This window comes from Cherax quadricarinatus, chromosome 5, assembly GCF_038502225.1.
Source record: "Cherax quadricarinatus isolate ZL_2023a chromosome 5, ASM3850222v1, whole genome shotgun sequence".
NCBI classification, from domain to species: domain Eukaryota; kingdom Metazoa; phylum Arthropoda; class Malacostraca; order Decapoda; family Parastacidae; genus Cherax; species Cherax quadricarinatus.
In genome coordinates this window covers 69,972,912-69,999,433 of record NC_091296.1, presented here as the reverse complement: position 1 = coordinate 69,999,433, position 26,522 = coordinate 69,972,912, and the positions used below count along the sequence as shown (strand labels likewise).

Below are 26,522 nucleotides of genomic sequence, written 5' to 3'. Positions count from 1 at the left end.
AGCGTGGCGTGGTACCACCAGATAGACACAGGTGAGAGCGTGGCGTGGTACCACCAGATAGACACAGGTGAGAGCGTGGCGTGGTACCACCAGATAGACACAGGTGAGAGCGTGGCGTGGTACCACCAGATAGACACAGGTGAGAGCGTGGCGTGGTACCACCAGATAGACACAGGTGAGAGCGTGGCGTGGTACCACCAGATACACACCCGCGTCTTTCCTTCCTGAACAATGATCTCTAATAAACAGAAACTAAAATATACTTTCCGTGTTTATATGTGAGGCTTATGTGTGGGCCCAGTGGCCTGGCTGGCACAGCTCTCGCTTCACACGCTGAAAGTCAGGATTCGATTCCCGGCAAGGGTGGAAACACTTGACGCGTTTCCTTACACCTGTTGTCCTGTTCACTTAACAGGTAGGTACCTGGGTGTTAATCGACTGATGTGGGTTGCATCCTGGCGTACAAGGTTATCCTGGTTGGCTAACCCTCCGGGGTTAAAAATCCGAACAGACTCCTATCTTACTCCAACAAGACAACTTTTAATATACAGCTGCCTTAACCTGAAGAACTTTTTTCGTCGAGGGTCACCGCCCCCTCCTCCCCCTCCCTCAGTACCCACAATGCTCGTCCCATACACTGCATGTCTTTATTACTTACAATGTTTGTTAGACAATGTCTAACGAGGCCCGGGCCGCGGGGGCCCTGACCACCGCAACACCTCCAGGAAGATATATTTTTACCCACAGTGTTCCTGGTGTGGAACCCGAAGATCTGCTTCTCCACCTCTCTATCAGCCCTCCTGATACAGGCTAATTAATAAATCAATAAATAAATAAATATATATATATATATATATATATATATATATATATATATATATATATATATATATATATATATATATATATATATATATAATGGGGGGTAGCAGAAACGTGTGTTATGGTACTTACCATAGTGGAACATGAGAGAGGGGTGGTGAGACGGGTGGGGCGGCAGGAGGGAGGACGGGGTGCCGGGGATGGGCGGCGGGGGCGCCTGGGGGTCACTGAGTGACGACCCCTGCAAGGAGGGGGGCGCACCCCCCAGCAGCGAGGGCACGGAACCCACCCCGAGACCCCCATAGCGGTGGTAGTCCATCACTAGAGGGCAGCAGCAAGCAGGCCAAACCCCCCTAGGCAAGCTTCTTCAAGCGGCTTCTGCTGCTGCTGCTGCTGCTCCTACTCCTGCTGCTGTTTCTGTTGCTACTGCTGCTTCGTCGGTGTAGGGGACGAGGAGGGTCCTCTGAGGAACTCCAGCACTGGTCCCCAGCACCAAAAGCACAATATATTCCTACACCATTGTAAATACAGATGGTTTTCCTCTCTCCCTCCCCCACACAACACTCCTCACAACACTCACTTTTTTTCCTCTCTGCTTTTCACTGTATGGCAGTGGGCGCGGGCAGGGTATAGCACTAGCTGACCCCTGGGCACGCCCACGCCACTCTGTATGTTGGTGGGCGCGGGCGGGGCTGGTGTATGGCACTAGCTGGCCCCTGGGCACGCCCACGCCCACAGCAGCAGGGTGGCAGGCAGCGGACACCACCACAGCAACACTACTGGTAGGTCCCTCACTCACATGACTAAAACCTGTCCAAAAGAAAGAAAACATAATTACTTTATATAAACAACAAACTTGTAAACATAGCATAGACACACAACAAACATGTAAACACAACAAACACAACATATACACGAACACACAACAAACACAACATATACACGAACACACAACAAACACAACATATACACGAACACACAACAAACACAACATATACACGAACACACAACAAACACAACATATACACGAACACACAACAAACACAACATATACACGAACACACAACAAACACAACATATACACGAACACACAACAAACACAACATATACACGAACACACAACAAACACAACATATACACGAACACACAACAAACACAACATATACACGAACACACAACAAACACAACATATACACGAACACACAACAAACACAACATACACATAAACACAGCCAACAAACACAACATACACATAAACACAGCCAACAAACACAACATACACATAAACACAGCCAACAAACACAACATACACATAAACACAGCCAACAAACACAACATACACATAAACACAGCCAACAAACACAACATACACATAAACACAGCCAACAAACAACATACACATAAACACAGCCAACAAACACAACATACACATAAACACAGCCAACAAACACAACATACACATAAACACAGCCAACAAACAACATACACATAAACACAGCCAACAAACAACATACACATAAACACAGCCAACAAACACAACATACACATAAACACAGCCAACAAACAACATACACATAAACACAGCCAACAAACACAACATACACATAAACACAGCCAACAAACAACATACACATAAACACAGCCAACAAACAACATACACATAAACACAGCCAACAAACACAACATACACATAAACACAGCCAACAAACAACATACACATAAACACAGCCAACAAACACAACATACACATAAACACAGCCAACAAACACAACATACACATAAACACAGCCAACAAACAACATACACATAAACACAGCCAACAAACACAACATACACATAAACACAGCCAACAAACACAACATACACATAAACACAGCCAACAAACACAACATACACATAAACACAGCCAACAAACATACACATAAACACAGCCAACAAACACAACATACACATAAACACAGCCAACAAACACAACATACACATAAACACAGCCAACAAACACAACATACATATAAACACAGCCAACAAACACAACATACACATAAACACAGCCAACAAACACAACATACACATAAACACAGCCAACAAACACAACATACACATAAACACAGCCAACAAACACAACATACACATAAACACAGCCAACAAACACAACATACACATAAACACAGCCAACAAACACAACATACACATAAACACAGCCAACAAACACAACATACACATAAACACAGCCAACAAACAACATACACATAAACACAGCCAACAAACACAACATACACATAAACACAGCCAACAAACACAACATACACATAAACACAGCCAACAAACAACAACCATGATCTGCAGTTTCAAGAATTTTTTTTTTAAACTCCCGCAGCCCTGCTAGGCTTTTCTGGTGCATGTCTGGTCAACCAGGCTGTTGCTGTCATAGGTAGTCAAGAGTACGTTGTACTCTTCTCTACCTATGACAGCTAGCGCAGAGTAAAGAGGACAGGTTGTTTGCTGGCAAACAATGAGAAGGGGGAGAAAAAAAGAGGAGCTGCAAACAAAGCAAAGAGAGGAGGTGCCAAGCGTGGCTTGAAGGGACGCCAGCCGAGCCACTCCGCCGGTATCTATTTGTCTAGTAAATTAAGCAAGGACGGACACACATACACAGACAACCAGAGTAGATCTGATACCATCATGCACGCACATGAACACACACACACGTACCCCTCGTAAACGCACACGAACACGCACACGTAGCAGTACAAAAGTTAGTTTAACACGGAGAGGAGCAAGAGGAAAGATGGAAGAAGCAAGAGGAAGAAGTGCGATTAAGACAAAATAATCTGAATTTGAAAATGGTGAAATTTTTAAAGAAGACTAAGATTAATAAGATTAAGAAGGGCATGGATGAAGAGGAAGAGGAGGAGGAGCAAGAGGAAAGACGACGAAGAAGAAAGTGGGATGGACTGCACATCAATCAGGTTTCATGAAGGATGCAAGATTAAGGAGGTGAGTAGTATTTACTAGCACTGACTGACCAATAGTGAGGCAGAGTAGTATTTACAAGCACTGACTGACCAATAGTGAGGCAGAGTAGTATTTGCTAGCACTGACTGACCAATAGTGAGGCAGAGTAGTATTTACAAGCACTGACTGACCAATAGTGAGGCAGAGTGGTATTTACTAGCACTGACTGACCAATAGTGAGGCAGAGTGGTATTTGCTAGCACTGACTGACCAATAGTGAGGCAGAGTGGTATTTACAAGCACTGACTGACCAATAGTGAGGCAGAGTGGTATTTACTAGCACTGACTGACCAATAGTGAGGCAGAGTGGTATTTGCTAGCACTGACTGACCAATAGTGAGGCAGAGTAGTATTTACTAGCACTGACTGACCAATAGTGAGGCAGAGTAGTATTTACTAGCACTGACTGACCAATAGTGAGGCAGAGTAGTATTTACAAGCACTGACTGACCAATAGTGAGGCAGAGTGGTATTTGCTAGCACTGACTGACCAATAGTGAGGCAGAGTAGTATTTACTAGCACTGACTGACCAATAGTGAGGCAGAGTAGTATTTACTAGCACTGACTGACCAATAGTGAGGCAGAGTAGTATTTACTAGCACTGACTGACCAATAGTGAGGCAGAGTGGTATTTGCTAGCACTGACTGACCAATAGTGAGGCAGAGTGGTATTTGCTAGCACTGACTGACCAATAGTGAGGCAGAGTGGTATTTGCTAGTACTGACTGACCAATAGTGAGGCAGAGTGGTATTTGCTAGCACTGACTGACCAATAGTGAGGCAGAGTGGTATTTGCTAGCACTGACTGACCAATAGTGAGGCAGAGTGGTATTTGCTAGTACTGACTGACAAATAGTGAGGCTGAGTGGTATTTGCTAGCACTGACTGACCAATAGTGAGGCAGAGTGGTATTTGCTAGCACTGACTGACCAATAGTGAGGCAGAGTGGTATTTGCTAGTACTGACTGACCAATAGTGAGGCTGAGTGGTATTTGCTAGCACTGACTGACCAATAGTGAGGCAGAGTGGTATTTGCTAGCACTGACTGACCAATAGTGAGGCAGAGTGGTATTTGCTAGTACTGACTGACAAATAGTGAGGCTGAGTGGTATTTGCTAGTACTGACTGACCAATAGTGAGGCAGAGTGGTATTTGCTAGTACTGAGTGACCAATAGTGAGGCTGAGTGGTATTTGCTAGCACTGACTGACCAATAGTGAGGCAGAGTGGTATTTGCTAGTACTGACTGACCAATAGTGAGGCAGAGTGGTATTTACTAGCACTGAATGACCAATAGTGAGGCAGAGTGGTATTTGCTAGTACTGACTGACCAATAGTGAGGCAGAGTGGTATTTGCTAGCACTGACTGACCAATAGTGAGGCAGAGTGGTATTTGCTAGTACTGACTGACCAATAGTGAGGCAGAGTGGTATTTGCTAGCACTGACTGACCAATAGTGAGGCAGAGTGGTATTTACTAGCACTGACTGACCAATAGTGAGGCAGAGTGGTATTTACTAGCACTGACTGACCAATAGTGAGGCAGAGCGGTATTTACTAGTACTGACTGACCAAAAGTGAGGCAGAGTGGTACTTACTAGCACTGACTGACCAATAGTGAGGCAGAGTGGTACTTACTAGCACTGACTGACCAATAGTGAGGCAGAGTGGTATTTATTACCACTGACTGACCAATAGTGAGGCAGAGTGGTACTTACTAGCACTGACTGACCAATAGTGAGGCAGAGCGGTATTTACTAGTACTGACTGACCAAAAGTGAGGCAGAGTGGTATTTACTAGCACTGACTGACCAATAGTGAGGCAGAGCGGTATTTACTAGTACTGACTGACCAAAAGTGAGGCAGAGTGGTACTTACTAGCACTGACTGACCAATAGTGAGGCAGAGTGGTACTTACTAGCACTGACTGACCAATAGTGAGGCAGAGCGGTATTTACTAGTACTGACTGACCAAAAGTGAGGCAGAGTGGTACTTACTAGCACTGACTGACCAATAGTGAGGCAGAGTGGTACTTACTAGCACTGACTGACCAATAGTGAGGCAGAGTGGTACTTACTAGCACTGACTGACCAATAGTGAGGCAGAGTGGTACTTACTAGCACTGACTGACCAATAGTGAGGCAGAGTGGTACTTACTAGCACTGACTGACCAATAGTGAGGCAGAGTGGTACTTACTAGCACTGACTGACCAATAGTGAGGCAGAGTGGTACTTACTAGCACTGACTGACCAATAGTGAGGCAGAGTGGTACTTACTAGCACTGACTGACCAATAGTGAGGCAGAGTGGTATTTATTACCACTGACTGACCAATAGTGAGGCAGAGTGGTACTTACTAGCACTGACTGACCAATAGTGAGGCAGAGTGGTATTTATTACCACTGACTGACCAATAGTGAGGCAGAGTGGTACTTACTAGCACTGACTGACCAATAGTGAGGCAGAGTGGTATTTACTAGCACTGACTGACCAATAATATGTCAGGTTCGCTGGCTAAGTCATTCCTCGATAATTACTTGTTTTATAGGACGACTCACAACCGAAACCCCCGGGTACCATTCCCGGGGGAGGTGAGAAGTATGGGCGAGTCCCCTTACACCTGCTGCCCTGCTTGCCTAGCAGCAGAGGTGTCAAAAATAGGTTGTTGTGGGTTGCATGGTAGATAAGATAACGTTATGACCTTTATTGAGATAAGCACCATTACTTGTGATCGATTCGAAGGTCATCACCACCACGGCCGGCTCCCAGACCAAGCCTGTCTGTTGACAGCCTGGTCAATGGCGTTTACTGTCATGCAGCCCGGCTGATCAGGAAATTGTTTCAGGAGGCCAATGAGCTCACTGAAGCTCTTTTAACAATGTCTACAGCTTCAAACACCTTGATTAAAAACTTCATAATATTTATCAGGTAAGGAGGCGCCTGTGTGAAGCCTCGTTGACTCATTCATCAAGTTAGGTTCAGAGAGACTTCACACTGCATCTGAGGTTGAGGTAAACACCCAAAGTTACAGAATAAACTTCCACTGAGACAACGTTTGCCTTCATAATGTTCTACACAAATAACCCGCACACAGGAGGAGCTTACGACGACGTTTCGGTCCGACTTGGACCATTTATTAAGTCGGGTTATTAGTGTATTGCTCCAGTCACGGTATTGTGCCTTTATCTTCTTAATAAAACTATAACCAAGCGAAACGCTGTCCCAAAAAGCTTTCGATTCTTTAACAGTGTTAAGTAGTACCTCTGTCTGATAATGTATCTGAAGTTAATGACTATAAAACCTTCAGCACTGAAAAAGGTGCTTCAGCATCGTTATTTTCACAGTTTATGGTCATTTTTGTTTGGTTAAAGTTGACAGCGAGTGAATAATGTGTTGTGAGAGCAGCGGCAACAATGGTGGGGCAAAATGTCGTCTTGATAATCTTCAGCATTACTGTTTGTCAAGTGACCAGGGTGATGACAGGTCACTCCAGTCAACACAAGTTAGTACCTATATTTTAGTTATTCACCTACCTCCCTCCCTCCCCCCCTCTCTCTCTCTCGCACAACCCTTCTTTTTCATGTCCCTCTCCATTTCAATTCTCCTCTTGTTTGTATTTCATTTATATTTCTCTCTCTCTCTCTCATTGCTCTCTCTCTCTATAATGGTTCTCTCCCTCATTCATCCACTTCTTCCTTCATCTTGCCTTGCCAACCTCTTTCCTTCTCCTCCCTCTGCCACACATTCCACCTCCCTGCCCTGCCACCCCTGCCTCTGCCACCCCTGCCTCTGCCACCCCTGCCGTGGCCACCCCTGCCTCTGTCACCCCTGCCGTGGCCACGTCTGCCTACTAATCTCTATTTGGCAGTCATTCCTCTTCAGCTTCCCAGGTGGCCTCTAACCTCCCTTACTACTGAAATTATTATTCTTAACTCCCTCCTCCCTCCCTCTCTCCTCTATCTCCCTCCTTTTTTCCCTTTCCTCTCTTCCTTTTTATTCCCCATTCTTCCTTTTTTCTACCCTCCTCTCTCCCCCTTCCATCGTTTTTTTTTTTACACAGGGTTTGACAAGGTTAAGGATCCCTAGCTTTATTGACAAGCTATTTACAGGTTAAGGATTCCTAACTTTATTGGCAAGCTAAGAGCTGTTACCTACATCAGCTCATTTGAAAGCATTTTTATTGTTATGAGACATACACGTAGGGAACAGGATGAAGTTGGAGCCATCTGTGGGCCAGCATTTTCATTTGATCAACTGACTTTATCTCGTTGACATCATTATGCGAATGTGTTCCATACTCGAGTCATCCTGGGTATATATGATCTCAGATGGAGTGATGTTCTGGAGAAGGGTACAGCCAGAGTGAAGTTGCTGCTTTCTGCCCGTCTTGTGGCATAAAAGCTTGTTTCACGCTGTCCTCGAAGTGGATCCAAGTGTGGTGCTTTGCCAATATTGGCCTATCTCCCTTTCACTCTCCCTACCTCCACCTTTAAGTTATCTACCTCCTTCCCTCCCTCTAACCTCTACCTCCTACCCTCTCTTACATATCTCCATCCCTCCTTGTAGCTCCCTCCCATTCTCTTCTACCTCTATTCTCCCCCCCCTCCCTCCCACTAGAAGCTCCTCACAACGGTGGAAATCAACATCAACTCCGCGAAGAATCATGAAATAGGATCTGGTTCCCCGCCACCGTTATACTGCCTCCCTTAACCACCATACTCCCTACCTGGAGGGTATTCCGGGGGTCAACGCCCCCGGAATATCCGGTTCATGACCAGGCCTCCCGGTGGATCAGGGCCTGATCAACCAGGCTGCTACTGCTGGCTGCACGTAGTCCAACGTAGGAACCACAGCCCTGCTTGTCAGGTACTGACTTAAAGTATCTGTCCAGCTAATTCTTGAAGACAGCCAGGGGTCTATTAGTAATTCCCCTTATGTATGATGAGAGGCAGCTGAAGAGTCTTGGGCACCTGACACTTATTGTGGTGTCTCTTAGCGTATTCACGGCGCCCCTGATTTTCATTGGGTGGATGTTGCACCGCTTGTTGAGTCTTTTGCATTCATGGAGAGTGATTTTCGTGTGTAAATTTGGTACTAATTCCCCTAGGATTTTCAAAGTGTATATTATCGTGCATCTTTCTCGCCTGTATTTCAGGGAATATAACCGTTCCCAGTAATTTAAGTGTTTTATTGTACTTAAGCAGTATTCCATCCCAGAGAGAACAAGCGATTTGAAGAGAATCATCACTGGCCTGGTGTCCCTAGTTTTGAAGGTTCTCATTATCCATCCTATCATTTTTCTCGCAGATATGGTAGATACATTGTTGTGATCTTCGAAAATGAGATCTTCTGACATTATCACTCCCAGGTCCTTCACACTAGTTTTTCCCTCTATTGTGTGGTTGGAATTTGTTTTATACTCTGATATAATTTTAATTTCCGAAAGTTTTCTATATCGGAGTAATTGAAATTTTTCTTCACTGAACTTCATATTGTTTTCTGTGACCCATTTAAAGATCTGGTGGTGTCTGTTGTTATGACTGTGGGATGACCCCACGTGTCTAGGCTCCCTCTCCATAGCACACTTAATAAGGCACATAAAAGGGGTTTCTTGCAGTTGTTAATGAACACAGAGTTCCACGAGTCTTGGCCTGAGACAGAGTGCATGGGCATGATATATGATAGATTATGATATATCTCTCTCGCCTGTGCTCCAGTGAGTACAAGTCAAGTGATTCCAAGCGCTCCCAGTAGTTAAGGTGCTTGATGGAACTTATACGTACAGTAAAGGTTCTCTGTACATTCTCTAGAGCTGCAATTTCACCTGCCTTGAATGGGGATGTTAATGTACAGCAGTATTCCAGCCTAGAGAGAACAAGTGGTTTAAAAAGGATCATCATTGGCTTAGCATCTCTTGTCTTGAATGTTCTCATTATCCATCCTATCAGTTTCCTCGCAGATGTGATAGTGGCATTGTTGTGGTCCTTGAAGGTGAGAACTTCGGACATTACCACACCCAGGTCCCTCACATTACTTTCCCGCTCTATTGTGTGATTAGTTTGTAGTATACTCGGTTCTAGTTATTATTTCTTCCAGTTTTCCATAACGGAGTAGTTGGAATTTGTCTTCACTGAACATCATATTGTTCTCTGTTGCCCATTGGAAAATTTGGTTTATATCTTCTTGGAGCTTTGCCGTGTCCTCAATGGATGACACTCTCATGCAGATCCTAGTATCGTCTGCGAAATATGTTACGGTGCTATGGTTTACATCTCTGTCTATGTCTGATATGAGAATAAGGAACAGGATAGGTGCGAGTACTGTGCCTTGTGGAACAGAGCTCTTCACTATATCAGCATCTGATTTAACTGTTTACTACTACTCTTTGTGTTCGATTGGTTAGAAAGTTGAAATCCATCTGCCTACTTTGCCAGTTACCCCTTTAACACGCATTTTGTGTGCTATTACACCATGATCACACTTGTCAAAGGCTTTTGCAAAATCTGTGTATACTACATCTGCATTCTGTTTTTTTTCCAGTGGTCCAATAGTTGCGAGAGGCAGGAGCGACCTGCTCTGAAACCATGTTGCCCTGGGTTGTGCAATTTTCGGGAGCCCAAGTGGTTTGCTATCCTGCTTCTTAGAACTCTTTCAAAGATTTTTATGATGTGGGACGTTGAAGCTATTGGTCTATAGTTCTTAGCTACTGCTTTGCTGCCACCTGTATGGAGTGGGGATATATCCGTTGTTTTCAGTGACTGGAATCTCACCTGTGTCTATGCTCCTTCTCTATAGCATACTCAGCCTGTGAGAGGGGTTTCTTGCAATTCTTAATGAACACAGAGTTCCACGAGTCTGGGCCTGGGGCTGAGTGCATGGGCATGTCGTCAATGGCTTTCTCAAAGTCTAGTGGAGTTTGGGTTATGTCAAAAATTTGAAATACATTGGCAGAGTTTTGAGGCTCATTCATGAAAAAATAATTTACACTGTCGACTTTTAGACTGAGTAAAGGCTCGCTAAACACAGTCATACTGAGACTCAATATCTCATTCATTTCCCCTCACCACCACCATACTCCCTTCACTCTTACACTCCCTCCACCTCACCACCACCATACTCCCTTCACTCTTACACTTCCTCCACCTCACCACCACCATACTCTCTTCACTCTTACACTCCCTCCACCTCACCACCACCATACTCCCTTCACTCTTACACTTCCTCCACCTCACCACCACCATACTCCCTTCACTCTTACACTCCCTCCACCTCACCACCACCATACTCCCCTCACTCTTACACTTCCTTCACCTCACCACCACCATACTCCCTTCACTCTTACACTTCCTCCACCTCACCACCACCATACTCCCTTCACTCTTACACTTCCTCCACCTCACCACCACCATACTCCCCTCACTCTTACACTTCCTCCACCTCACCACCACCACACTCCCTTCACTCTTACACTTCCTCCACCTCACCACCACCATACTCCCTTCACTCTTACACTTCCTCCACCTCACCACCACCATACTCCCCTCACTCTTACACTTCCTCCACCTCACCACCACCATACTCCCTTCACTCTTACACTTCCTCCACCTCACCACCACCATACTCCCCTCACTCTTACACTTCCTCCACCTCACCACCACCATACTCCCTTCACTCTTACATTTCCTCCACCTCACCACCACCATACTCCCCTCACTCTTACACTTCCTCCACATCACCACCACCATACTCTCTTCACTCTTACACTTCCTCCACCTCACCACCACCATACTCTCTTCACTCTTACACTTCCTCCACCTCACCACCACCATACTCTCTTCACTCTTACACTTCCTCCACCTCACCACCACCATACTCCCTTCACTCTTACACTTCCTCCACCTCACCACCACCATACTCTCTTCACTCTTACACTCCCTCCACCTCACCACCACCATACTCCCTTCACTCTTACACTTCCTCCACCTCACCACCACCATACTCCCTTCACTCTTACACTTCCTCCACCTCACCACCACCATACTCTCTTCACTCTTACACTTCCTCCACCTCACCACCACCATACTCCCTTCACTCTTACACTTCCTCCACCTCACCACCACCATACTCCCTTCACTCTTACACTCCCTCCACCTCACCACCACCATACTCCCTTCACTCTTACACTCCCTCCACCTACATACTCCCTTCACTCTTACACTCCCTCCACCTCACCACCACCATACTCCCTTCACTCTTACACTCCCTCCACCTCACCACCACCATACTCCCTTTACTCTTACACTCCCTCCACCTCACCACCACCATACTCCCTTCACTCTTACACTTCCTCCACCTCACCACCACCATACTCCCTTCACTCTTACACTCCCTCCACCTCACCACCACCATACTCCCTTCACTCTTACACTTACTCCACCTCACCACCACCATACTCCCTTCACTCTTACACTCCCTCCACCTCACCACCACCATACTCCCTTCACTCTTACACTTCCTCCACCTCACCACCACCATACTCCCTTCACTCTTACACTTCCTCCACCTCACCACCACCATACTCCCCTCACTCTTACACTCCCTCCACCTCACCACCACCATACTCCCTTCACTCTTACACTCCCTCCACCTCACCACCACCATACTCCCTTCACTCTTACACTTCCTCCACCTCACCACCACCATACTCCCTTCACTCTTACACTTCCTCCACCTCACCACCACCATACTCCCTTCACTCTTACACTTCCTCCACCTCACCACCACCATACTCCCTTCACTCTTACACTCCCTCCACCTCACCACCACCATACTCCCTTCACTCTTACACTTCCTCCACCTCACCACCACCATACTCCCTTCACTCTTACACTTCCTCCACCTCACCACCACCATACTCCCCTCACTCTTACACTCCCTCCACCTCACCACCACCATACTCCCTTCACTCTTACACTTCCTCCACCTCACCACCACCATACTCCCTTCACTCTTACACTTCCTCCACCTCACCACCACCATACTCCCTTCACTCTTACACTTCCTCCACCTCACCACCACCATACTCCCTTCACTCTTACACTCCCTCCACCTCACCACCACCATACTCCCTTCACTCTTACACTTCCTCCACCTCACCACCACCATACTCCCTTCACTCTTACACTCCCTCCACCTCACCACCACCATACTCCCCTCACTCTTACACTCCCTCCACCTCACCACCACCATACTCCCTTCACTCTTACACTCCCTCCACCTCACCACCACCATACTCCCTTCACTCTTACACTCCCTCCACCTCACCACCACCATACTCCCTTCACTCTTACACTTCCTCCACCTCACCACCACCATACTCCCTTCACTCTTACACTCCCTCCACCTCACCACCACCATACTCCCTTCACTCTTACACTCCCCCCCCACCACCATCATTCAACTCTTCTTGCCACAAACTTTATCTGTTTTGTAGCACTCCATTCCGTGCCCCTCCACTCCCACCCCTCCCATTCTCCTTCACCCCTCCCATTCTCCTTCACCCCTCCCATTCTCCTTCACCCCTCCCATTCACCCCCACCCCGCCCATTCTCCTTCACCCCTCCCATTCACACCCCACCCCTCCCATTCTCCTTCACCCCTCCCATTCACCCCCACCATTCCCATTCTCCTTCACCCCTCCCATTCACCCCACCCCTCCCATTCTCCCTCACCCCTCCCATTCACCCCCACCCCTCCCATTCACCCCACCCCTCATATTCTCCTTCACCCCTCCCATTCACCCCAACCCTCCCATTCTCCCTCACCCTTCCCATTCACCCCCACCCCTCCCGTTTAACATGTCGCTTTCTTGCACCCCTCCATCAACATACTGTCTGTCATGGGTCATCAATCACCAGTGCTCTCTCACTCTCTCTCTCTCTCTCTCTCTCTCTGTTGTGCTCTCACTTCTACTCTCTTCACATCTCCAGGGACCTCCACTCTCCCTCTCCCTATTTACCCTTAAAAGGTCCCTTGATCTACGCCTCTCCCTCCCTCCCTCCGTTCCATCACTCTCCAGCCCTCACACTCTCCCTCTTCTTACCTCTCACACTCTCCCTCCTTCATACTTTCAATCACACTCTCCCTACCTCCCTGGCTCTCCTCACTTCTTACTCTCCCTACCTCCCTGACTCTCTTCACTTCTCACTCTCCCTATCTCCCTGACTCTCCTCACCTCTCTCTCACTCTTCCTCCCGCACACTCCCTTCCTCCCACACTCTCCCTTCCTCCCACACACTCCCTCCCAAACTCTCCCTTCCTCCCACACACTTCCTTCCTCCCACACACTCCCTCCCTCCCACACACTCTCTTCCTCCCACACTCTTCCTTCCTCCCACACACTCCCTTCCTCCCACACTCTCTCTTCCTCCCACACACTTAATTCCTACCACACTCTCCCTTCCTCCCACACACTCCTTTCCTCCCACACTCTCTCTTCCACATACTCCCTTCCTCCCATACACTCCCTCCCTCCCACACTCTCACTTCCTCCCACGCATTTCCATACTCTCCCTTCCTCCCACACCCTCCCTCCCACACACTCCCTTCCTCCCACACTCTCCCTTCCTCCCACACTCTTCCTTCCTCCCACACACTCCCTCCCACACTCTCCCTCCCACACACTCCATTCCTCCCACACTCTCCCTTCCTCCCACACACTCCTTTCCTCCCACACTCTCTCTTCCACACACTCCCTTCCTCCCACACACTCCCTCCCTCCCACACTCTCACTTCCTCCCACACATTTCCATACTCTCCCTTCCTCCCACACTCTCCCTTCCTCCCACACACTCCCTCCCCCACACACACTCCCTCCCACACACACACTCCCTCCCACACTCTCCCAAGACCCTCCTCTTTAAGTCTCTGCTTCTCTTCTCCAATTATTTCTTACGTGTTTCTTTTATGTTCTTCCGCATCTCTTCCTCCTCATTCTTCCTCTCACCTTCCACCCTCTTCTGTTTTTTTTTTTTTAACTTTTTCTGACTCCTCCCTTTCATCAATTATTCTACTTACGGCATTTTCCAGTAATTTCTTCATCTCTCTCTCTCTCTCTCTCTCTCTCAATTTTGGCCAAGAAACATTACCTCTGTCATTTACGAGTGCGGGGCCAAGAGCTATGAATCGACCTGTGCAAACACAGCCAGGTAATGAGGGTGTCTACCCCCCAATGAAGGCATAAACCTGAGTGCAGCTCTGTGTATATAGGCCTCTGAGGTCCTCTTCAGAAGACAGGTTAACATCTGCTGCTACAAGAAGCTAACTGAACACATTCACCATCAACCCATCACCATCACCACCATCCACTCATCACCAACACCATCCACTCATCACCATCTTCACCATCCACCCATCACCATCTTCACCATCCACCCATCACCATTTTCACCATCCACTCATCACCATTTTCACCATCCACTCATCACCATCCATCCATCACCATCTTCACTATCCACCCATCACCATCTTCACCGTCCACCCATCACTATCTTCACCATCCACCCATCACCATCTTCACCATCCACCCATCACCATCTTCACCATCCACTCATCACTACCTTCACCATCCACCTATCACCATCATCACCATCCACCCATAACCACATTCACCATCCACCCATCATCATCACCATCTTCACAATCCACCCATCACCATCTTCACCATCCACCCATCACCATCTTCACCATTCACCCATCACCATCCACCCATCACCATCCACCCATCACCATCTTCACCATCCACTCATCACCATCTTCACCGTCCATCCATCACTATCTTCACCATCTTCACCGTCCATCCATCACTATCTTCAACATCCACTCATCACCATCTTCACCATCCACCCATCACCATCTTCACTATCCACCCATCACAATCTTCACCGTCCACCCATCACTATCTTCACCATCCACTCATCACCATCTTCACTATCCACCCATCACCATCTTCATTATCCACCCATCACCATCTTCACCGTCCACCCATCACTATCTTCACCATCCACTCATCACCATCCACCAATCACCATCTTCACTACCCACCCATCACCATCTTCACCATCCACCCATCGCCATCTTCACCATCCACCCATCACCATCTTCACCATCCACTCATCACTACCTTCACCATCCGCTCATCACCATCTTCACCATCCACCCATCACCATCTTCACCATCCACAAATCATCATAATCACCATCTTCACCATCCACCCATCACCATCCACTCATCACCATCTTCACCATCCACTCATCCCCATCTTCACCGTCCACCCATCACCATCTTCACCATCCACCCATCACCATCTTCACCATTCACTCATCACTACCTTCACCATCCACTCATCACCAACTTCACCACCCACCCATCACCATTCACCCATCACTATCTTCACCATCCACACATCACCATCCACCCATCCCCATATTCACCATCCACTCATCACCATCTTCACCACCCACCCATCATCTTCACCACCCACCCATCATCTTCACCATCCACTCATCACCATCTTCACCATCCACCCATCACCATCTTCACCATCCACTCATCACTACCTTCACCATCCACTCATCACCATCTTCACCATCCACCCATCACCATCCACCCATCACCATCTTCACCATCCACCCATCACCATCTTCACCATCAACTCATCACTACCTTCACCATCCACCCATCACCATCACCATCCACCCATCACCACCCACTCATCACTACCTTCACCATCTTCACCACCCACTCATCACTACCTTCACCATCTTCACCATCCACCCATGACCATCATCACCATCCACCCATGACCATCTTCACCATCCACCAATCACCATTCACCCATTACCATTATCACCATCCAGCCATAATCATCACCATCTTCACCATCCACCAATCACCATCATCACCATTCACCCATTACCATTATCACCATCCAGCCATAATCATCACCATCCACCCATCACCATCTTCACCATCCACCAATCACCATCATCACCATTCACCCATTACCATTATCACCATCCAGCCATAATCATCACCATCCACCCATCACCATCTTCACCATTCACTTATCACTACCTTCACCATCCACTCACCACTACTTTCACCATCTACTCATTACCATCTTCACCATCCACCCATCACCATCTTCACCATCCACCCATTACCATCATCACCATCCACCCATCATCATCACCATCCACCAATCGCCATCTTCATCATTCACCCATCATCTTCACCATCCACCCATCACCATCTTCACCATCCACCCATCACCATCTTCACCATCCACTCATCACTACCTTCACCATCCACTCATCACCATCTTCACCATCCACCCATCACCATCCACTCATCACCCACTCATCATCATCATCATCCACCCATCACTATCACCATCCACTCATCATCATCACCATCCACCCATCACCATCCACCCATCATCACCACCATCCACCCATCATCACCATCTACCCACCATTATCATCACCATCCACCCATCACCATGTTTACAATCCACCCATTATCATCACCATCCACCCATCACCATCATCCCCCATCACCATCATCACCATCCACCCATCATCATCATCACCATCCACCCAACACCAGCATCACCATCCACCTATCATCATCACCATCCACCCATCATCACCATTCACCCATCATCATCACCATCCACGCATCACCATCATCACCATCCACCCATCATCATCATCACCATCCACCCATCATCATCATCACCATCCACCAATCATCATCACCATTCACCCATCATCATCACCATCCACCCATCATCATCACCATCCACTCATCATCATCATCCACCGATCACCATCCACCCATCACCATCATCACCATCCACCCATCATCATCATCACCATCCACCCATCACCATGTTCACAATTCACCCATCATCACCATCCACCCATCACCATCCCCCCATCATTATCACAATCTACCCATCACCATCCCCCATCACCATCCACCCATCATCATCACCATCCACCCATCACCATCATCACCATCCACCCATCATCATCATCACCATCCACCCATCTTACCTGGAGGTTACCTGGAGGTTATTCCGGGGATCAACGCCCCCGCGACCCGGTCCAGAGTTAAATCGGAAGCTGCCATAGTGAAGAGCTCTGTTCCACAAGGCACAGTACTCGCCCCCATCTTATTCCTTATCCTCATATCAGACATAAACAGAGATATACACCACAGCACCGTATCATCCTTTGCGGATGATACTAGGATCTGCATGAGGCTGTCATCTGCTGAGGACGCGGTTAACCTCCAAGAAGATATAAACAAAGTTTTCCAGTGGGCAACGGTAAACAATATGATGTTCAATGAGGACAAATTCCAACTACTCCGTTATGGAAAACTGGAGGAGATAATAACTAGAACAGAGTATACTACTGACTCCGGCCATACAATAGAGCGGAAAAATAATGTAAGGGACCTGGGAGTAGTAATGTCTGAGGATCTCACTTTCAAGGATCACAACGGTGCCACGATCGCACGTGCAAAGAAAACGATAGGATGGATAATGAGAATGTTCAAAACGAGAGATGCCAAGCCAATGATGATCCTTTTCAAATAACTTGTCCTCTCTAGGCTGGAATACTGCTGTACATTAACATCTCCATTCAAAGCAGGTGAAATTGCAGATCTAGAGAGTGTACAGAGATCCTTTACTGCACGTATAAGTTCTGTCAAGCACCTTAACTACTGGGAACGCTTGAAAGCACTTGACTTGTACTCGTTGGAACGCAGGAGGGAGAGATATATCATAATCTACACTTGGAAAATCTTGGAAGGAATGGTCCCAAATCTGCACACAGAAATCACTGCCTACGAAAGTAAAAGACTGGGCAGGCGATGCAAAATGCCCCCAATAAAAAGTAGGGGCGCCATTGGTACACTAAGGGAAAACACCATAAGTGTCCGGGGCCCAAAACTGTTCAACAGCCTCCCATCAAGCATTAGGGGAATTGCCAATAAACCCCTGGCTGCCTTCAAGAGAGAGCTGGACAGATACCTAAAGTCGGTGCCGGATCAGCCGGGCTGTGGCTCGTACGTTGGACTGCGTGCGGCCAGCAGTAACAGCCTAGTTGATCAGGCCCTGGTCCATCGGGAGGCCTGGTCATGGACCGGGCCGCGGGGGCGTTGATCCCAGGAATAACCTCCAGGTAACATAGTTGGAATTTGTCTTCATTGAACATCACATTGTTTTCCGTTGCACATTGAAAAACTTGTTTCATATCTTCTTGGAGGTTAACTGCGTCCTCAATATGAGAGTCTCGTGCAGATCCTGGTATCGTCTGCAGAGGATGACACGGTGCTGCTGTACTAGATAAGAGGAACGAGTCTGCCAAAAGATATTAATTAAGAATTGAATGTTTAACCACTGCTGGTGCCAGCCTCCTGCTGACTCCCCTTCCCTATCTACCTCTCCCTTCTTACCTCTACATCTACTCTCTCCTCACCTCTTCCCTCTCATCTCACCCCATCTCTCCCTCTTCCCTTCCCACCCCATCTCCTCTATTCTCTGCCCCTCCTCTAATCCTACCCCTCCACCTCCTCCTCTCCTTCTCCCCATCGCCTGGGGCCAGCTGGTGTGTGCGGTACACCACAAAAAACATGGTGGGGAGGGGAGAGGAGAGGGTAGAGGGGAGAGAGGGGAGGGGAGAGGAGAGGGTAGAGGGGAGAGAGGGGAGGGGAGAGACCACCAACCCAAACAGTGATGGATGTTCGTCACCTCCCCGCCCGACACCTTCCCCACCACAACCTTTCTCTTCCCCCACACAGTGTTGTCTTCCCCACCACAAACTTTCCCACACAGCGTTGTCTTCCCCACCACAACCCCCTCTTCCCCACCACAACCCCGTCTTCACCACCACAACCCCTTCTTCCCTATCACACCCTTCTCCTCTTCCCCACTACAACCTCCTCTTCTCCACCACAACCTCTATCTCTTCTCCACCACAACTTCTCCCTCTTCACCACCACAACCCCTTCTTCCCCACCACAACCCCCTCTCCTTTTCCAGATCAAAACCCCCCCTGTTCCCCACCACAACCCCCTCTTCCCTATCACAACCTCCTCCTCTTCCCCACTACAACCTCCCTCTCTTCTCCACCACAATCTCCCTCTCTTCTCCACCACAACCTCCCTCTTCTCCACCACAATCTCCCTCTCTTCTCCACCACAACCTCCCTCTCTTCACCACAACCTCTCCCTCTTCCCCACCACAACCTCCCCTTCTTTCCAACAACCCCCGTCTTCCCCACCACAACCTCCCCTTCTTCCCAACCACAACCTCACCCTTTTCCCCACCCAAACACCCGTCTTCTACACCACAACCTCCCCTTCTTCCCCATCACAACCCTTCTTCCCCACCACAACCAATCTTCCCCACCACAACCCCCTCTTCCCCACCACCACCTCCCCATTTTCCCCACCCAAACACCCGTCTTCCCCACCACAACCTCCCCTTCTTCCCCACCACAAGCCGTCTCCACCACAACCCCTGTCTTCCCCACAACCTACCCTTCTTCTCCACCACAACCCCTGTCTTCCCCACCACAACCTACCCTTCTTCCCCACCACAACCTCCCCTTCTTCAGCACCACAACCCCCTTCTTCACCACCACAACCTCTCCTTCTTCCCACCACAAACCCCGTCTTCCCCACCACAACCTCCCCGTCTTCCCCACCACAACCCCCGTCTTCCCCACCACAACCCCTGTCTTTCCCACCACAAACCCCGTCTTCCCCACCACAACCACCGTCTACCCCAACACAACCCCCGTCTTCCCCACCACAACCCCTATCTTCCCCACCACAACCCCCGTCCTCCCACCACAACCACCGTCTTCCCCACCACAACCAACAACTTCCCCACCACAACCCCGTCTTCCCCACCACAACCCCCGTCTTCCCCACCACAACCCCCGTCTTCCCCACCACAACCCCCTTCTTCCCCACCACAACCCCCGTCTTCCCCACCACAACCCCCTTCTTCCCCACCAAAACCATCTTCCCCACCACAACCCCCGTCTACCCCACCACAACCACCGTCTTCCCCACCACAACCCCCGTCTTCCTCACCACAACCCCCGTCTTCCCCACCACAACCACCGTCTTCCTCACTACAACCCCCGTCTTCCCCACCATAACCACCGTCTTCCCCACCACAACCACCGTCTTCCCCACCACAAACCCCGTCTTCCCCACCACAACCCCCTTCTTCCCCACCACAACCACCATCTTCCCCACCACAACCCCCGTCTTCCCCACCAACAACACCGTCTTCCCCACCACCGTCTTCCCCACCACAACCCTCGTCTTCCCCACCACAACCACCGTCTTCCCCACCACAACCATCGCCTTCCCCACCAAAAATCCATCTTCTCCACCACAACCTTCCCGTCTTTCCCACCACAACCCCCCGTCTTCCCCACCACAACCCCCGTCTTCCCCACCACAACCACCGTCTTCCGCACCACAACCCCGTCTTCCCCACCACAACCCCCGTCTTCCCCTGGCTGTCTTCAAGAGAGAGCTGGACAGATACCTAAAGTCAGTGCCGGATCAGCCGGGCTGTGGCTCGTACGTTGGACTGCGTGCGGCCAGCAGTAACAGCCTAGTTGATCAGGCCCTGATCCATCGGGAGGCCTGGTCATGGACCGGGCCGCGGGGGCGTTGATCCCAGGAATAACCTCCAGGTAACTTTCCCCACCACAACCCCCGTCTTCCCCACCACAACCTCCCCTCTTCCCCACAACAATCTCCCGTCTTCCTCACCACCACCACCGTCTTCCCCACCACAACCCCCGTCTTCCCCACCACAATCCCCGTCTTCCGCACCACAACCCCCATCTTCCCCACCACAAAGCCCGTCTTCCCCACCACAACCACCATCTTCCCCACCACAACCCCCTTATTCCCCACCACAACCCCCGTCTTCCCCACCACAACCTCCCCTCTTCCCCACCACAATCTCCCCGTCTTCCTCACCACCACCCCCGTCTTCCCCACCACAACCCCCTTCTTCCCCTCCACAACCACCATCTTCCCCACCACAACCACCATCTTCCCCACCACAACCCCCGTCTTCCCCACCACAACCCCCGTGTTCCGCACCACAACCCCCATCTTCCCCACCACAAAGCCCATCTTCCCCACCACAACCACCATCTTCCCCACCACAATCTCCTTCTTCCCCACCACAACCACCATCTTCCCCACCACAACCCCCGTCTTCCCCACCACAACTCCCTTCTTCCCCACCACAACCATCTTCCCACCACAACCCCCGTCTTCCCCACCACAACCCCCGCCTTCCCCACCACAACCCCCGTCTTCCCCACCACAACCCCCTTCCCCACAACAACCCCCTTCTTCCCCACCACAACAACCCCCGTCTTCCCCACCACAACCCCCTTCTTTATCACCACAACCCCCTTCTTCCCCACCACAACCCCCTTCTTCCCCACCACAACCCCCCTCTTCCCCACCACAACCCCCGTTTTCCGCACCACAACCCCTTTCTTCCCCACCACAACCCCCGTCTTCCCCACCACAATCCCCTTCTTCCCCACCACAACCACCATCTTCCCCACCACAACCCCCGTCTTCCCCACCACAACCCCCGTCTTCCCCAATACAACACCCGTCTTCCCCACCACAACCCCCGTCTTCCCCACCACAACCCCTTCTTCCCCACCACAACCACCATCTTCCCCACCACAACCCCCGTCTTCCCCACCACAACCCCCGTCTTCCCCACCACAACCCCCTTCTTCCCCACCACAACCCCCGTCTTCCCCACCACAACCCCGATCTTCCCCAATACAACACCCGTCTTCCCCATCACAACCACCATCTTCCCCACCACAACCCCCGTCTTCCCCACCCCAACCCCCTTCTTCCCAACCCCCGTCTTCCCCACCACAACCCCCGTCTTCCCCACCACAACCCCCGTCTTCCCCACCACAACCCCCGTCTTCCCCACCACAACCCGTCTTCCCCACCACAACCCCCGTCTTCCCCACCACAACCCCCGTCTTCCCCACCACAACCCCCGTCTTCCCCACCACAACCACCATCTTCCCCACCACAACCCCCGTCTTCCCCACCACAACCCCCGTCTTCCTCACCACAACCACCATCTTCCCCACCACAACCCCCGTCTTCCCCACCACAACCCCCGTCTTCCCCACCACAACCCCCGTCTTCCCCACCACAACCCCCATCTTCCCCACCACAACCCGTCTTCCCCACCACAACAACCCCCGTCTTCCCCACAACCCCCTTCTTTATCACCACAACCCCCTTCTTCCCCACCACAACCCCCTTCTTCCCCACCACAACCCCCGTCTTCCGCACCACAACCCCTTTCTTCCCCACCACAACCCCCGTCTTCTCCACCACAACCCCCTTCTTCCCCACCACAACCCCCGTCTTCCCCACCACAACCCCCGTCTTCCCCAATACAACCCCCGTCTTCCCCACCACAACCCCCGTCGTCCCCACCACAACCCCCGTCTTCCCCACCACAACCCCCGTCTTCCCCACCACAACCACCGTCTTCCCCACCACAACCCCCGTCTTCCCCACCACAATCACCATCTTCCCCACCACAACCCCCGTCTTCCCCACCACAACCCCCGTCTTCCCCACCACAACCACGATCTTCCCCACCACAACCCCCGTCTTCCCCACCACAACCCCCGTCTTCCCCACCACAACCACCATCTTCCCCACCACAACCCCCGTCTTCCCCACCACAACCCCCGTCTTCCTCACCACAACCACAATCTTCCCCACCACAACCCCCGTCTTCCCCACCACAACCCCGTCTTCCCCACCACAACCCCTGTCTTCCCCACCACAACCCCCGTCTTCCCCACCACAACCCCGTCTTCCCCACCACAACCCCCGTCTTCCTCACCACAACCACCATCTTCCCCACCACAACCCCCATCTTCCCCACCACAACCCCCGTCTTAACCCCCACAACCCCCGTCTGCCCCACCACAACCCCCGTCTTCCCCAGCACAACCCCCGTCTTCCCCACCACAACCCCCGTCTTCCTCACCACAACCACCATCTTCCCCACCACAACCCCGTCTTCCCCACCACAACCCCCGTCTTCCCCACCACAACCACCGTCTTCCCCACCACAACCACCCTCTTCCCCACCACAACCCCCGTCTTCCCCACCACAACCCCCGTCTTCCCCACCACAACCCCCGTCTTCCCCACCACAACCCCCGTCTTCCCCACCACAACCCCCGTCTTCCCCACCACAACCCCCATCTTCCCCACCACAACCACCATCTTCCCCACCACAACCCCCGTCTTCCCCACCACAACCCCCGTCTTCCCCACCACAACCACCATCTTCCCCACCACAACCCCCGTCATCCCCACCACAACCCCCGTCTTCCCCACCACAACCACCATCTTCCCCACCACAACCCCCGTCTTCCCCACCACAACCCCCGTCTTCCCCACCACAACCCCCCTCTTCCCCACCACCACCCCCCTCATCCCCACCACAACCCCCGTCTTCCCCACCACAACCCCCGTCTTCCCCACCACAACCCCCGTCTTCCCCACCACAACCCCCATCTTCCCCACCACAACCACCATCTTCCCCACCACAACCCCCGTCTTCCCAACCACAACCTCCGTCTTCCCCACCACAACCACCATCTTCCCCACCACAACCCCCGTCTTCCCCACCACAACCCCCGTCTTCCCCACCACAACCACCATCTTCCCCACCACAACCCCCGTCTTCCCCACCACAACCACCATCTTCCCCACCACAACCCCCGTCTTCCCCACCACAACCCCCGTCTTCCCCACCACAACCCCCGTCTTCCCCACCACAACCCCCGTCTTCCCCACCACAACCACCATCTTCCCCACCACAACCCCTGTCTTCCCCACCACAACCCCCGTCTTCCCCACCACAACCCCCGTCTTCCCCACCACAACCCCCCTCATACCCACCACAACCCCCGTCTTCCCCACCACAACCCCCGTCTTCCCCACCACAACCCCCGTCTTCCCCACCACAACCCCCGTCTTCCCCACCACAACCACCATCTTCCCCACCACAACCCCTGTCTTCCCCACCACAACCCCCGTCTTCCCCACCACAACCCCCGTCTTCCCCACCACAACCCCCGTCTTCCCCAGCACAACCCCCGTCTTCCCCAGCACAACCCCCGTCTTCCCCACCACAACCCCCGTCTTCCCCACCACAACCCCCGTCTTCCCCACCACAACCCCCGTCTTCCCCACCACAACCCCAGTCTTCCCCACCACAACCCCCGTCTTCCCCACCACAACTACCATCTTCCCCACCACAACCCCTGTCTTCCCCACCACAACCCCCGTCTTCCCCAGCACAACCCCCTTCTTCCCCACCACAACCCCCGTCTTCCCCACCACAACCCCCGTCTTCCCCACCACAACCCCCGTCTTCCCCACCACAACCCCCGTCTTCCCCACCACAACCCCCGTCTTCCCCACCACAACCACCATCTTCCCCACCACAACCCCTGTCTTCCCCACCACAACCCCCGTCTTCCCCAGCACAACCCCCTTCTTCCCCACCACAACCCCCGTCTTCCCCACCACAACCCCCGTCTTCCCCACCACAACCCCCGTCTTCCCCACACCGCCTCCCACTATGGACACACGACGCTGGGTGACGCACCCGGCGCGCCAAAAAAAAAAAAAAACAAAAAAAAAAAAAAAACAGCGCGCACAGCAGCGTAAATCACAACAGTTGTTGAGTGCGCAGTTGAGCACAGTACAGCAGTGCACAGTCCAGCAGTGCACAGCACAGCAGTGCACAGCACAGCAGTGCACAGTACAGCAGTGCACAGTACAGCAGTGCACAGTACAGCAGTGCACAGCACAGCAGTGTACAGTACAGCAGTGCACAGTACAGCAGTGCACAGTACAGCAGTGCACAGTCCAGCAGTGCACAGTACAGCAGTGCACAGTACAGCAGTGCACAGTACAGCAGTGCACAGTACAGCAGTGCACAGTACAGCAGTGCACAGTACAGCAGTGCACAGTACAGCAGTGCACAGTACAGCAGTGCACAGTACAGCAGTGCACAGTACAGCAGTGCACAGTCCAGCAGTGCACAGTCCAGCAGTGCACAGTACAGCAGTGCACAGTACAGCAGTGCACAGTACAGCAGTGCACAGTACAGCAGTGCACAGTCCAGCAGTGCACAGTCCAGCAGTGCACAGTCCAGCAGTGCACAGTACAGCAGTGCACAGTACAGCAGTGCACAGTACAGCAGTGCACAGTACAGCAGTGCACAGTACAGCAGTGCACAGTCCAGCAGTGCACAGTACAGCAGTGCACAGTCCAGCAGTGCACAGTACAGCAGTGCACAGTACAGCAGTGCACAGTACAGCAGTGCACAGTCCAGCAGTGCACAGTCCAGCAGTGCACAGTCCAGCAGTACACAGTCCAACAGTGCACAGTACAGCAGTGCACACCACACATGGTCACCACATACACCATCCTTAAAGAACACAAATCTCCCAATAAATACCCAGAGGTCAGGAGCTATGACT

General features: G+C 51.0%; 1 protein-coding gene across 5 annotated transcripts in view; it reads right to left on the bottom strand.

The window, feature by feature from the left end:
- Positions 1-26,522, bottom strand: part of LOC128684986 (genetic suppressor element 1) — a 630,479-nt gene that overhangs the window by 520,085 nt on the left and 83,872 nt on the right. For all 5 annotated transcript variants that reach the window (XM_053771397.2, XM_053771399.2, XM_070103847.1 and 2 more), the window contains exon 2: positions 955-1,632. In XM_053771397.2, coding sequence (XP_053627372.2) covers positions 955-1,141 — 187 coding nt within the window. In that variant the 5' untranslated portion in view covers positions 1,142-1,632. The remainder of the gene's footprint in view (positions 1-954; positions 1,633-26,522) is intronic.